At 36.6% G+C, this 13,288-nt stretch overlaps 1 protein-coding gene and 1 long non-coding RNA gene across 4 annotated transcripts in view; one reads left to right on the top strand and one right to left on the bottom strand.

Moving 5' to 3' along the window:
* Positions 1-5,551: 5,551 nt before the first annotated feature.
* LOC311295932 lies at positions 5,552-8,146 on the bottom strand. Its single transcript, XR_014628428.1, has 3 exons — positions 7,255-8,146; positions 6,512-6,755; positions 5,552-6,411 (listed from the first exon to the last, which is right to left on the bottom strand). It is a non-coding gene; the product is annotated as an uncharacterized lncRNA (long non-coding RNA).
* A 59-nt stretch (positions 8,147-8,205) lies between these two features.
* Positions 8,206-13,288, top strand: part of LOC311295892 (uncharacterized protein) — a 36,754-nt gene continuing 31,671 nt past the window's right edge. Inside the window, exons 1-2 of one of the 3 annotated variants that reach the window (XM_084417441.1) lie at positions 8,276-8,371; positions 11,989-12,182. Coding sequence is in view for 1 of the 3 variants with exons in the window: in XM_084417440.1 (XP_084273566.1) it covers positions 8,326-8,371 (46 nt within the window). In the remaining 2 variants the exon portion in view is untranslated. Of the gene's footprint in view, positions 8,372-11,988; positions 12,183-12,627; positions 12,787-13,288 lie in introns of those variants that run through there. The other 2 variants (XM_084417440.1, XM_084417442.1) reach the window with 2 other exon arrangements.

Raw genomic sequence — 13,288 nt, forward strand, 5'->3', positions numbered from 1 at the left:
TTATAGCACTATTTTTTGCTTCAGTCCACAAATAATGTGTTGATGTACACGTGATTAAACGGTTTTATAGACGTTCAGGTCTGACCGGACCGATTTTGGACCTTTTTAGAACCTTTGTCAAGTTTAGATGTGAAACGTTTAGATCGCCGGTCACGATTTAACACAATGGGTGTATGATTATTTTATATGCAGGCTTATATGCCTACACTTATGCAGAAACACACCTTATAAACATCCAGAAGAAGAGTAATTCTGACGTCCATGGACGCGCAGAAAAGACGTGGAATTCACGGCCAGACGACGTCAAAGACGTCGGTTCAACTTTCATTTTGGAACTATTTTTCAACCATGACGGGACGTCTCTGTCGGACGTCTTTTCAACGGTCATTAAACGTCCAAATGTTTGCTGGGTGATTACTCACATGAATAGGAGAAAAAAATGCATTGCAAGTTTTGTGTAATTTTATTTTTAAATATGCTAATGAGGCTATATCTAATTAAATATGCATTAATTTGCATATATTTTGAAGTGACGAATCTGACCATTGAAAAAAACAAGGTTCAAAATGATTTTTGCATTTTGTTGATATATTCAATAAAAAGACTTGTTCAGAGGGGATTATGAATATCCCCTTTTGTTACCCTGTAAATCAGAAAATACTGGCAGTAGCCTTAAAAAAATGATTTCCGCCCTATTTTTAGGCATAAAATGTCATATAAATCAGGCCAAGAATGATATATCAACAAATCCCTCTGAATAAATCTTCACAATGTAGAATACAACTGTAAAGTTTGGTGTATGAAGGTGCTACAGAAGCGGAAAATCGTCACTAGGAGTGCAAGAAAAAACTCATTTTGAGAAAACGGCCTTTAAAAATTTTTATGGCAAAATTCCACTAATTTCTATTGAAAGCCATGAATTACAGACAAAATATGCTTTAGGTCCAAGTAAAATCCATCTATCACACTGTTTAACATCCAAAACTCATTATTGCTTCATCCATCACTGATCATAACATCCAAAACAACACATCAACAGTCCATCACACAGGTGGAATGGAAAAACTAAATAGGGCCTACCGGTATATCACAGTCCCTCAGGCAGATACATATTTAGCTGTCAGTGGAGCTGCTGTACCCTCTCCTAGGATAACTTCCAGCTTCTTTTCTGGTGCTAACTTTGGGAAGTTTTATTCTTTTGGCTATTTGTCCAATGTGTAAATCACTTAGTGAAGATACTTTTTTTTTGAACCAGTGCTGAAGGGAGCCTGGTTGGTTAGCTTCACCATCAGCTGACTGAGGGGGCTGTTTTCAGGATTTGGCTTGTGGGTTTTAAGTGCTTTGAAATGTAATGTGTCTTTTTGACTTACATTTATGTGTTCAAAATGTTACAGCTTGTTCGTAACGCATCGACGCACTATGGTTACTCATTGCGCGGCTCGCGAGCCTCATGCGGCCCGCCAAGCTTTAATGTTGCTCGCATGGCTGTAAAAAATACGGCGATATCATGCAGCCATATTCTTAAAAACATTAAAAATAAGTAGGGCTATAACATAACCCATTACAAACTCAAAGTGTCAGCTATATTACAAATAATTTCGATCGGATTGAAAGAGGTGGTTTATCGAGAGAACATGTAAACACTTGGTCGATTGAGAACCGAAACTGAAAGGACGACGTATCCTACTGACTTGGCCTTATCAGTGCGGCTCTCATGAAAAAAAATGTGAAGACCCATATGGCATTTCATCATCTTTTGTCTTTGTTGGTAATCCCTTGTGTCTTCTAGCTAATGACAACTGTTTTCGACTTCTCTGAGAGAATTTTACATGCATATCTTTCGACATTTTGACCTACCGCGGAAATGTCAAAGCGCGTCACGTGACGATTCTGGACGAATCACGTTGTCAGAAATTGGCATCAGCCAATGAGATTGCGCATTTCGAGATAAATCACCTGTTTTACTTTCATGATTGGTTGCTGATAGACAGGAAAGCTGTCTCCATATTTGGATCCGACAGCATTGTACAGAAGAGAGAGAGCTTTCCAACGGTATCCGAGATGAAGGGGTACAGAGAGCGATCGCGGAGCAGCGGGATGATTTAGAACGCCAACTTTTGATGAATTTAGGCGAAATCTGCACACTCAAACAGACAAAGTGTAGTAAAATAAAGACCTAAATGTGTATTTTGGACTTTTTTTCAGCACAAGCCTGAAAGAATACATGTTATTGAAGACAAATAACCCAAAATCTCAAAATTGACCAGTGAAAAAAAACGATGTTTTTGCCTGCCGTGTCTCGCCTTAAAGATGCACAATTATAAACTTGGATTAGGCCTAATGTTTAGTCAACACAACATAGATATGCAGATGATATTTAAAAGACCATTTATTTAGTCTAACACCATCTTAAATACAATACTGTATTCAAACAACACACACACACACCCACACACACACACACACACACACACACACACACACAGATATCAAAGACACAAATTCATCTAAGCAAATGCCTGTCTATCTCTGCCGATTTCGGAGTCTCAGACTCCCAAATTAATCCATTCTGCAACTTTTAAATACATAATTAATTTTTTAAAAACGAAATTATAGGCTTAAGTGCAGGATCCGAAAGTTGGTCGTTTTGTCGATATGGTTACACACACACAACACACACACACACACACACACCGTTTGGCGGTGCACTCAAAGTCATCTGTCAGTTACCCAAAATCTCCTGAATGAAGATAAAACCCATCATGTCACTGATATGTGTTTTTTAAACCAAGTGATCAAAGTTCTCGTTGCCGCTGCGATCAGTGGCCGCGGATGAAGTGTTTTCTCGTGTGGCTCGCGCACACACCGCTCTGTCATCAATCCGGCGCGCGCTTCAATCCGTTCCGTTGCGGATAATAATGTTGCATTATCGAACGTTGTGTCGTCGTGGATATTGTAATATTGTATTTCTAAATCCCCCGACCACTATGTCGGTCTGAGACAGCGAGACCTAGACAAGACCGAGAAGTCCGAGACCAAGACAAGACCAAGACCAAAGACCGTCAAGGTCGTGACAAGACCGAGACCACTTAAAAGTGGTCTCGAGACCGGTCTCGAGACCAAGACCGGTCTCGAGACATATCACTAACTTTTACTATAGTAAAAGCATATGGTTCATTTACATTGGGGTATTTTTAAGTATTATACATAAGTATAAGATTAAGTATAAAATACGTTAAACAATAGTTACACTATAAACTTTAAATATTTTAACTCAGAAAATAAGTAGCGCTAGCTTTCGTTACACACATTTGCACATGAACGTCTAACCAGCCGCCTCACAAACGACCTGCGTTTGGTTGATCTACGACGACGCCCTTCACTCCTCAATTTGGTAAACACGTTGTAAATGTATTGTGGAAAAAAAGATGGGAATAGTAGCTAAATAAAATTATATTGGATATAAGAATGATGAAATGTTAAATGTTTTGTTAACAGTCGAGGTGTGCGTAACTAGGCAACCACGTTCAAGTTCACGTTGCATGACGTCATCAAAGTATGTCCCAGAACGTGCATACTTTTTTGCTACACACTCAAAAGTATGTACTTTTTCATCACAAAAAAAGTAGGGTAGAGTGGGGGAAAACGCCCCCCTGGGGTAAAACGCCCCCCACCTGTTTTTCCCAAAATAACCACTAAAAGTAGTCAATATAGGTTTTTACTGTTGCTATGCACTACGTTGATAACGGGGATATACAAATCTCTATGGAGAAGCTGACACCAGCGACACATTTGAAGAGAAGAGGATTGTATGGTAAATGCTATAATTTTCAGATATTAGTAAATAAGTGTTTAAGAGAATATTGTTCTGCAGGATATCACAGTGATGTATGATAGATGAATAGTGAAGTCTGTAGTTTGAGATCATATATTATTTATAAGGAATATAATTATATTTTAAAAATTAAACATTATTTTAAAAAACTCATAGCTTGTGGGGTAAAACGCCCCCTACGCTGAGGGGTAAAACGCCCCCCCTGGGGGCATAGTTTCTCTATCATAATTACTATAATAAAATATTTCTGTCTATCAAATCCTTTGTTTTACACTTAATGCAGTATAACTAGGTGGTAAAATCAAAATATTTGAACAAAACATGAAAAAAATACCTCAAGTGAGCATTAACTAGCTAGCTTGCTAGCACAGTTAGCTCACTGATGGAAGGTAGTTAATTTTGCCTATTTTGAACATTTCTGAAATAAATATTAATATATATACATGTTGATACATTACTTGCCTTTTACCTTTAGAGATTAAAAACTATTGTCTGTTAATTTTGCTGTTTATCTATGAAGCAAACTGGTTGGTAAGAAAGGGGGCATTTTACCCCACCTTGGGGGGCGTTTTACCCCACCGCTGGGGCAAAACGCCCCCTTTGTACAAAAATATTTTCAGTGGAAATACTAATTAATTATGAAGGCTGAGCAATTTTAATATTTGGTGAATAACTCCTGCCATAGTCACTCAAAACCGGGATGGCAATTCTAGTCACATGTATGTTTTGTTTCACTGTAATGTCACATATTCCTTAAGGGGGGCGTTTTCCCCCACTCTACCCTACATACTTTTAGGTCGTAGTATAAGTAGACGAATTGGGACTCAGCATGTGGCTCTGCGGCTCTGCAGACAGATATTATTGGTCTTTCGCAGAAATCACGTGACCTGGTCGATTTGCTACGAGTCCGTGATCATCCTGCATCACTTCCATCATTCAGTTTGGATGCGGTCGGCAGCGTAGGGATGGGGAAATGAAGCCTCATGAAGCACTGAGGCTGCGTTCCAAACCGCATACTCAATGAGTAGGTACTCAATTTCAATAAGTACTTACTTAACGAGCGCTAAAAGAGTAGGTACTTTATAGCCAGATCTCGTTGAGTATGAATGAGAACCGGACATCTGCCATGTTGACGTTATCATGTGACCTACTACGACGCGTTATCACAAGCGCAACAACGTAAAAGATTTGAACGACACGTTTAATTCATCTATCTGTAAATATCTTGATATTGATTAAACTTGCTCATTTTGTGGTCTTTTTGAAGAAACTGCTGCCCATTTTTTTTGTGAGTACATTTAGGGTTGATTTAAGTTCTTATATTTAACCCTACTAATGTGACCCACCGTTTTATTAACGATATTTATTTTTATTACGAAATCCCAAAATTGTCATCTCTTGAATATGTTGTTAATTTCTTTATTTTATATCCAAACATTTTCATCCATAAGCAAAAGTGGCTTACTGCTTTGTTTTCCTCTTTTTCTTGTTAAATTTAACTCTCGTTTCATCCCTCAGGCTTATAAATAACAAAAAAATGCATTTTTTAAATGTATTATATAGTTAATTAAGAAAATATATATTAATATTCAACCTTATAGGTTTTTTTCCTGTGTATAAAATCTCATATTATGTTTGCAAACCCATGAGATATATATTATATATATACCTCATAACATCAGTAACTGGACAGCCCTACCTAGAACGGTTTTCCTCAGCGTTTGTAATGTCTGCACAAAGGAGACGTTGGGCAGCTGTGAGAAGATTCGCCTTTGGAGAAAACTGTTGATTTTATACTCGAAAAATTTAAGTATCATTATTAAAAATTAATTTTACCCCAGAATGAATTACATTGCTATCCCACCCCAAAACATACAATGATAACAACTTGTGCTGACCAATTAATTATATTACTTTTTACTGAAAATGATATAATTCAATAAAACAAACAAAATGTAATGTATGTCATTTGAAATAGCTATGCATGAATACACTCTAGATGTGTATATAGTGAACATATCTACATTTTCATTCAAACAATAAATAAAGCATTAATTAAATAATTGTATTTTATTTACTGACAACAATGAGAAATATTACCGTAATAAATTAGTAAAAGAATGAATCAAAGTCACCATCACACAATAAACAAATGCATATACAAGTCAACACATGAAACAAAGCTTTATTCAAACTACAGTCATGTATGTAGGCTACAGGCGCTGAACCCCACATCCTTCTGCCGTCTCTCAACACAGCGGTTCCCATTCTGCGGCTTTATTCTGATGAATCAGCTGACCGCCAGAGGTGAGCCGTGCCTTCGTGCCTGAGGTTGTTTCGTGATGTGTTGTGCTTCACAATCTGAGGCAATAAGGGCAGGTGGAGTGATGGTGGGTCTTGTAAGGGCTGGTGGAGTGATGGAGGGTCTCGTAAGGGCTGGTGGAGTGATGGAGTGATGGAGGGTCTCGTAAGGGCAGGTGGAGTGATGGAGGGACTCGTCCATGGCACCATCTCCAGGATTCAGCTCTGGGCTCCTCGTCCTCAGTGCTCACACCAGCCTGCTGACATTTCAGATCCTACAAAAATGCACAAACATAACACTAAAGCAGTCATTTTAACAGCACAATGTCATTTGATTTCAGTATTATTTAGAAGACAAAAACGCTTTTTTCTCACAAATGCCGCCATCATCTTTCCTTGCAGGTCCTGCTTCACCACAGAAGATCTGCAGCAAATGCACAGAAATCGAGAATCAGAAAAGTGCTGTAATAGCTCTGCTTGAAATTACAATAATTAAAATAAACTACAACTTAAGATTTAAATATTTATTCATTTCTGTAATGTCACAAAGCCTTTGATGGCAGCATTCAGCTTCATGAGCCACTCTCCACTGGATAAACACACATCTGTTCATCTGTCCCTGTAACATCCAGACAAGATTCACATTACCTCTGTGATTTATGAACTCAACACTACATTTACATGTTGAGGTTGTTTTAACTTTTTATCCTACATAAATGTTCCTCAATTTATCAACAGTAATGGACAAATAAAATAGATAACTTATGTTTAGTTACTTTATAGATTTGTTCTGCATAATAGCACACATACATCACTCAGATGTCTATCTCATATCTATTAGACGTAGTAATTCTTATAGAAGATTTTCTTGCCGGATATTAAATATTAAATAGACATTTAGTAACTGTATTTAAGATGTAGGCTATACGGTTTAAAATGTATGCAAATCCACTTTGGAGACGTCATGTGTCCTTACTGGAGCTCCTCTGTTAGCTATACATAATAAAATGTGATTTACAGCAAAATCACAAATATATAGCGTCTTTACACCTTCAACAATTCAACAGTTTACTGTACAGTAGTTCAACACATGCGATCATTTGATTTGTAATACTCACATTTTTGAGTCTCGTCCGTCATCCTTTCCGTCACGTTCGAGTATGACCTATCCTTCTTCTTCTTTTTTTATGACGTATCCTCTCGCGTGGCCTCCTGGGATAGAAGAGTATCCATCGGTTGAGCACTCAAAAATCTGGGCGGAAGCAGTAAGCCATCCGGGAACTTCTCGCCTACTCTTTTATGAATACTGATGTTTCGAACGTACTGCTTCCTTCACGTACTGTTTTCGCCTACTATATAGTAGGAAAGTAGGCATATTCGAACGCACTTAAGTCCGAATCTCGCGATAATTAGTACGTCACCCAGGTAATTCTCGCCTACTCTTTTGGATTCATACATACTTTTTCGCTCGCCTACTCTTTTTCCCATACTAAATAGTAGGGAAGTATGCGGTTTGGAACGCAGCCTGAGTGTTCCGGGAAAAGATTCAAAGCTTCGAGAGTGTCGAGAACAGCGCCATCTGGTGCTTATTTAAAATAAAGCAGCCAGAAGCCTGTGTTAGAAGCTCTGGCAGATGAAGCAACCACAACACACTCCGTAGTTTCAATGTTATGTGTACAAATAAAAGCCTTACATGTTTGTGTTTGATTTGTTCATTAAATAAATTAATTTTCCCAAAGTGTGACAATAAAATATAGTAGCTTATATGATTCAATAAGTTTTAATGTAGGCCTACTCTCTCTCTCTCTCTCTCTCTCTCTCTCTCTCTCTCTCTTTCTACACACACACACACACACACACACACACACACACACACACACACAATGAATAAGGACATTGTCTGATAGGATCATCTGTTATTAAATGTCAATAATTGTAAATATCAACCAGACCGACTGAAGCAACAATGACTCGTTAAATACGATCTGAAGTTCGAGCCTTCTGACACCCAAAGCGAAACGCGCACGTGACTGGACAGAAAGTGAGGCTTCGTTTGTCATCGATCACGTGACTCTAGCAAACCAATACACGCCTCGATACGGGGCTTTACTACAAATTGTGTCGCTTATGTGATACGCGCATCGAAGCTTCAGTGTCATATGTAACATCACTACGGCAGCGACATCAGTATGAGGAATATGTTTTTCCTTTTTGGGGCTTTATTGCTCGTGGACGGTGAGTCACGTTCATTTAATTCAACACTTTCGGTTTCAATATAAACCGGAAACAGAAAATGCGCACTTGCTGTTGTCATCTAATTTGCTTGTATCACCATTGTTTCTTAACAAACTGCTATTTTCTACAAATAACCGTTGTGATAAATCGTGTGAAAGTGACAGCACCATTATTAGGGTATTTTTGGGGGTAAGTTTGTTCGTGCATGTGCATGTGCGTGTGTGTGTGTTTGATAGGCTAGTGAACACTAGAGAGCGCTGACGATTTGTAATATACTGCACAACACCTTTTTGTTTAGGCTGTTTTATTTTTTATTTGAATAATAATAATAATAACAACAACAATTAGCTTATAGGCTATTGGCTATTGTTTTAGCGCAGTACAAAATAAAATCACAAGTAAATATCTTTAGGCATAAATTGTCTCTGTCTCTTTCTATGGCAAGCCGTTTTAACTTTTATTCATTTCCAGGATATGAATCCTTGATATCAACAATTCAATTTTCACTAGTTAAAATGATAATTCTTGATATCAGGAATTAGATTTCTACTAAAAATAACAATTTTTGATATCAGGAATTACATTTCAACTAGTAAAAATGTTCATTCTTGATATCAACAATTGAATTTTAACTAGTAAAAACTATAATTCTTGATATTAACAAATGAATTTCAACTAGTAAAAACTATAATTCTTGATATTAACAATTTATATCCTGGGAATGGCAATAGGCAAGCCGTTTTGACTTTTAATCATTCGCAGGATATGAATCCTTGATATCAACAACTAAATTTTCACTAGTTAAAATGATAGTTATTGATATCAGGAATTAGATTACTACTAGTAACAATGGCTATTTGTGATATCAGCAATTACATTTCCACTAGTAACAATGCTAATTCTTGATATCAGCATTTACATTTTCACTAGTTAAAATGATAATTCTTGACATCAACAATTCAATTTCAACTAGTAAAAACTATAATTGTTGATATCTGTAATTGTATTTTCACTAGTGAAATCTCACCATAGGCTGCCATTCAAAATCAATTGTTGATATCAAGAATTGATTTCTTACTAGTAAAAATTCCGGTTTCACATATCAGAAATACAATTCGTACTAGTAAAAACCTTTATTTTTGATATCAAGAATTCAGTTGTCACTAGTTGAAATGTCTATCCTTGATATCAACAATTTAATTGCTACTAGTAACAATGTTCATTTTTGATATCAATAATTCCATTTTCACTAGTGACAATGTTAATTTCTGATATCATGAATGTGATTGTTACTAGTAAGAAAGACATTTTAGATATCTGAAATTATATTGATATCAGAAATACATTTTCAGATATCAAAATGAAAAATTTTACTAGTAGCAATTCAATTGTTGATATCAAGAATAGACATTTTAGTGACAATTTAATTATTGATATCAGTAATTACCATTTTTACTAGTAACAATGTAATTATTGATATCAAAAATTATATTTCTACTAGTAAAAAAAATCAATTCTTGATATCAACAATTGATTTTGAATGGCAGCCTGGTGAGATTTCACTAGTGAAAATATAATTACAGATATCAAGAATTCAATTGTTGATATTAACAATTACATTTTTGATATCAAAAAATGTAATATCAACAATTCATATCCTGGAAATGAATAAAAGTTAAAACGGCTTGCCATACTCTTTCCTGTTGGTCGGTTATGGGTGCGGCTCAGAATAAAGACCAATAGCAGATGCACATTAATAACTTCTTATCATTTATTCAGTCAGATATCCCTGAAAGATATATTAATATGGATTAGCCTATTTAATTTGCGGTATTCAGTGTCACTAGGAAAGCGGGGAACAACGTAGGCTAACACTTTTTGACTTTCTCTCAATGTGTTTAAATCTACTTAGGGTTCAGAGTAGGCTATTTATTTTTTCCCACATTAATTTCACACGTCTAGTACAATTATTTGGTTTTGTTTCATTAATACAGTGTATACTTTTTCTAGCTATACTCCGAAAGAATGGAAGTGAACAACATGCCCCATAGGTGGAGTACATTATAACCCACGTGACAGCTTAAAATGATATCTGATCCAATCAAATAAATATATAAGACAAACTAAAATATTTTCTCAATAAAATACAATTATTAACTTTTTCATACAAAATAATGGCATTTTTTAAATAATTAATAAGTAATAATGAGTTTAATAAGTTTGACCTTGACCACGGAAAAACACAGCTATACAACATAGTTCAAAACATAATAATAATGAATAATTTCTGAACATTGACACTCAGGGCCCTATCTTGCACCCAGCGCAATTGACTTTGTACACCGACGCATGTTTCATTCCTATTTTGCACCCGCGCAAAGCGCGCTTTTCCCTCCACAGAAGCACGCCGCTAAACTAGGGAATGAACTTGCGCTCTCTGGGCGGTTCAGCGCAAAAAAGGAGGCGTGTTTTGGCGCAAACGTTCCCTGGTGCTATTTTACTGTTCCATAAAACAATTGCGCCACTGGCCAGAAAAAAACCTAGTCTAAAGTCAGTGGCGCGTTGCGCGTTGTTCATTATGCTATTTTAAGGGCGCATGCTTGACCATAATGTATAGAGTGCACAACGCTCATACACTGTGATTCTCTAATCTACACAGAAGCAGCAGTTTTCATTTTTGCAAATCATATTATTACAAACGATAGATAGATAGATAGATAGATAGATAGATAGATAGATAGATAGATAGATAGATAGATAGATAGATAGATAGATAGATAATTTATTATAAATATAATAATTTATTATAAAAGCATACATCTAGCTTACACATTTACCCACATTATTATATGCCTGTTTAGCCGAAGCTAATTTGGGTGTGTTTCTCCCATCCCCAATGTCACTTCTCTCTCTTTTACGGCCGTGACGAGAGCGTTGCTCTCCTCGGCTGTGAACCGCTCTTGACGCGCGCCTGGCAAATCCGCCGTTATAATAGCAATACGCCAAGGAAAAAGTGCGTCTGCTCTTAAAGGGAATGTGAGATGATGCTCTGATTGGTTTATTTCACGTTATGCCCAAACCACACCTATGAATAATGAAGCTACTTCAGACCAACCCCTTTTAGATTTGCGCCCGGCGCAAGAGTAATTTATCCCGCCGGGAAAATAGCAACAGCGCCGAGACCCGCCCACAAAGTTACTTGCGCTTTGCGCTTTGACACTTGCGTTTCAGATCGTTAAAATAGGGCCCTCAGTCTTTATTCACTTTTTTCTCATGTTTATCAATAGAATTCATAAAAAGTATATAATATATATCATAGTTCTAATAGGGGCTCATTGTAATGCAGTGTGACAACATGCCCCAGCTGCACAACTGGGATTTAAACCCGGCTAGTGTCTTCTGATTGTTAGTGAAGCATTAAAGAACCATAAATAACATATTGTAACATAACTACATTCAACTGTTAAATAACATTGGAGATAAAATAATATCAGATTTGTATAATTTTAAATAGAAAAAGAAAAAGAAACGTAGCCTACTTTTGCTACGGATACATAAATGTTCAGTGATATCTTCCAAAGATTTCAGAATTTTGGTGTAATTATTTTCTCTATTAGTGTTACAATCTTTAAATGTCTAGGAGATGGAACACAACATTCAAATCACACTACTGCTGGTGGCTTGGGTACAGCAGAAAGAACCATGGGTGCTTCAATATCCCTTCGAGCTCAGCAATCTTGAAGGACATCTCAGTTCTCTAATTGCACCGCGAGGAGGCGAGGATCAAAGAGTCATGAGTGAGGATACACAGGTGTGTCCTGTGCAGAAGTGTTTTATCGACTAAACGTGCACGCACGTATCAATTATCTTTCCCCTTCACACCAGTCACAATCATTTTAATTTATAATTTATTATTTTATTTTATTTATTTATTTATTTCAAGCAAATAGTGTGACAACAGAAAAAGTACATAATAATAATAATAATAATAATAATAACTTTACTTGTAAACTTGTATACTTTACCTTTGCAGTTTATATAAACCACACATCTCACATATTTCAACAGGGCATCTTGCTTCATTAATATTTATTATGAATTTCTTAAATAACCAAACTTCAACAACATAAGGGCAGATCCTTTGAGCACTGCTGATGACTCTGTGAAGTGACGCTCGAGTGATCAAGTATTCCAATGTATAAAAAAAAAACTTTCATTCGATTCCTCTGTCCTCCTTTTCTTTCCATGCAGCCTTCCCTCGCATCCTACAGGGGTGGAGCTGAGACACGAGGAAAGGAAGTGAGGAAAGGAAACGAGGATGCACAAATAAGAAATGAGAAGTACCCCATGAATAGAATACAGCAAGTGTTGGAAACTTGATCATTTGTTACAAAAAACCGAAGCCACTAGATACAGTGAGTGACCTATGTACAATGTAAATGAAAACACACAGAAGGAAAAAGAACATACAAATAATTATAGGGAAAAGGAACTTAAGTGGCGCCAGATTAAAGAACCAAATATAACAAAATAATTCCCTTAAACTATTCCCCACAACCTCTAACCTAATAAAAGAAAAAGTGGAAAATAAACCCAATTCTTCAGCGTATATGACGCCCTAAAGATCTTTCTCTAGGTAAGAAAACAAAAATACAAAGGGTGGTGCACACTTACCTAGTGTGTCTAACACCTGACGTTACTTCGGGCACAATGTAGCCTACATCGCGCGATACTGACCTGTTCTCTTTTCTCACATCTACGTAGGCCTAAAGAACATTATACTCAGAACTTTGGCGTAAAGAAACAAATAACACTAAGGAAATTAATGTTAAACTACACATACACAAATGGGGTTTGATTAAACTGATACAAAGTACGCAACTCAGGACACTGAAAGCACACACACACAGACACACA

This window comes from Rutilus rutilus, assembly GCF_951802725.1.
Source record: "Rutilus rutilus genome assembly, chromosome: 8".
Classification (NCBI taxonomy): Eukaryota; Metazoa; Chordata; class Actinopteri; order Cypriniformes; family Leuciscidae; genus Rutilus; species Rutilus rutilus.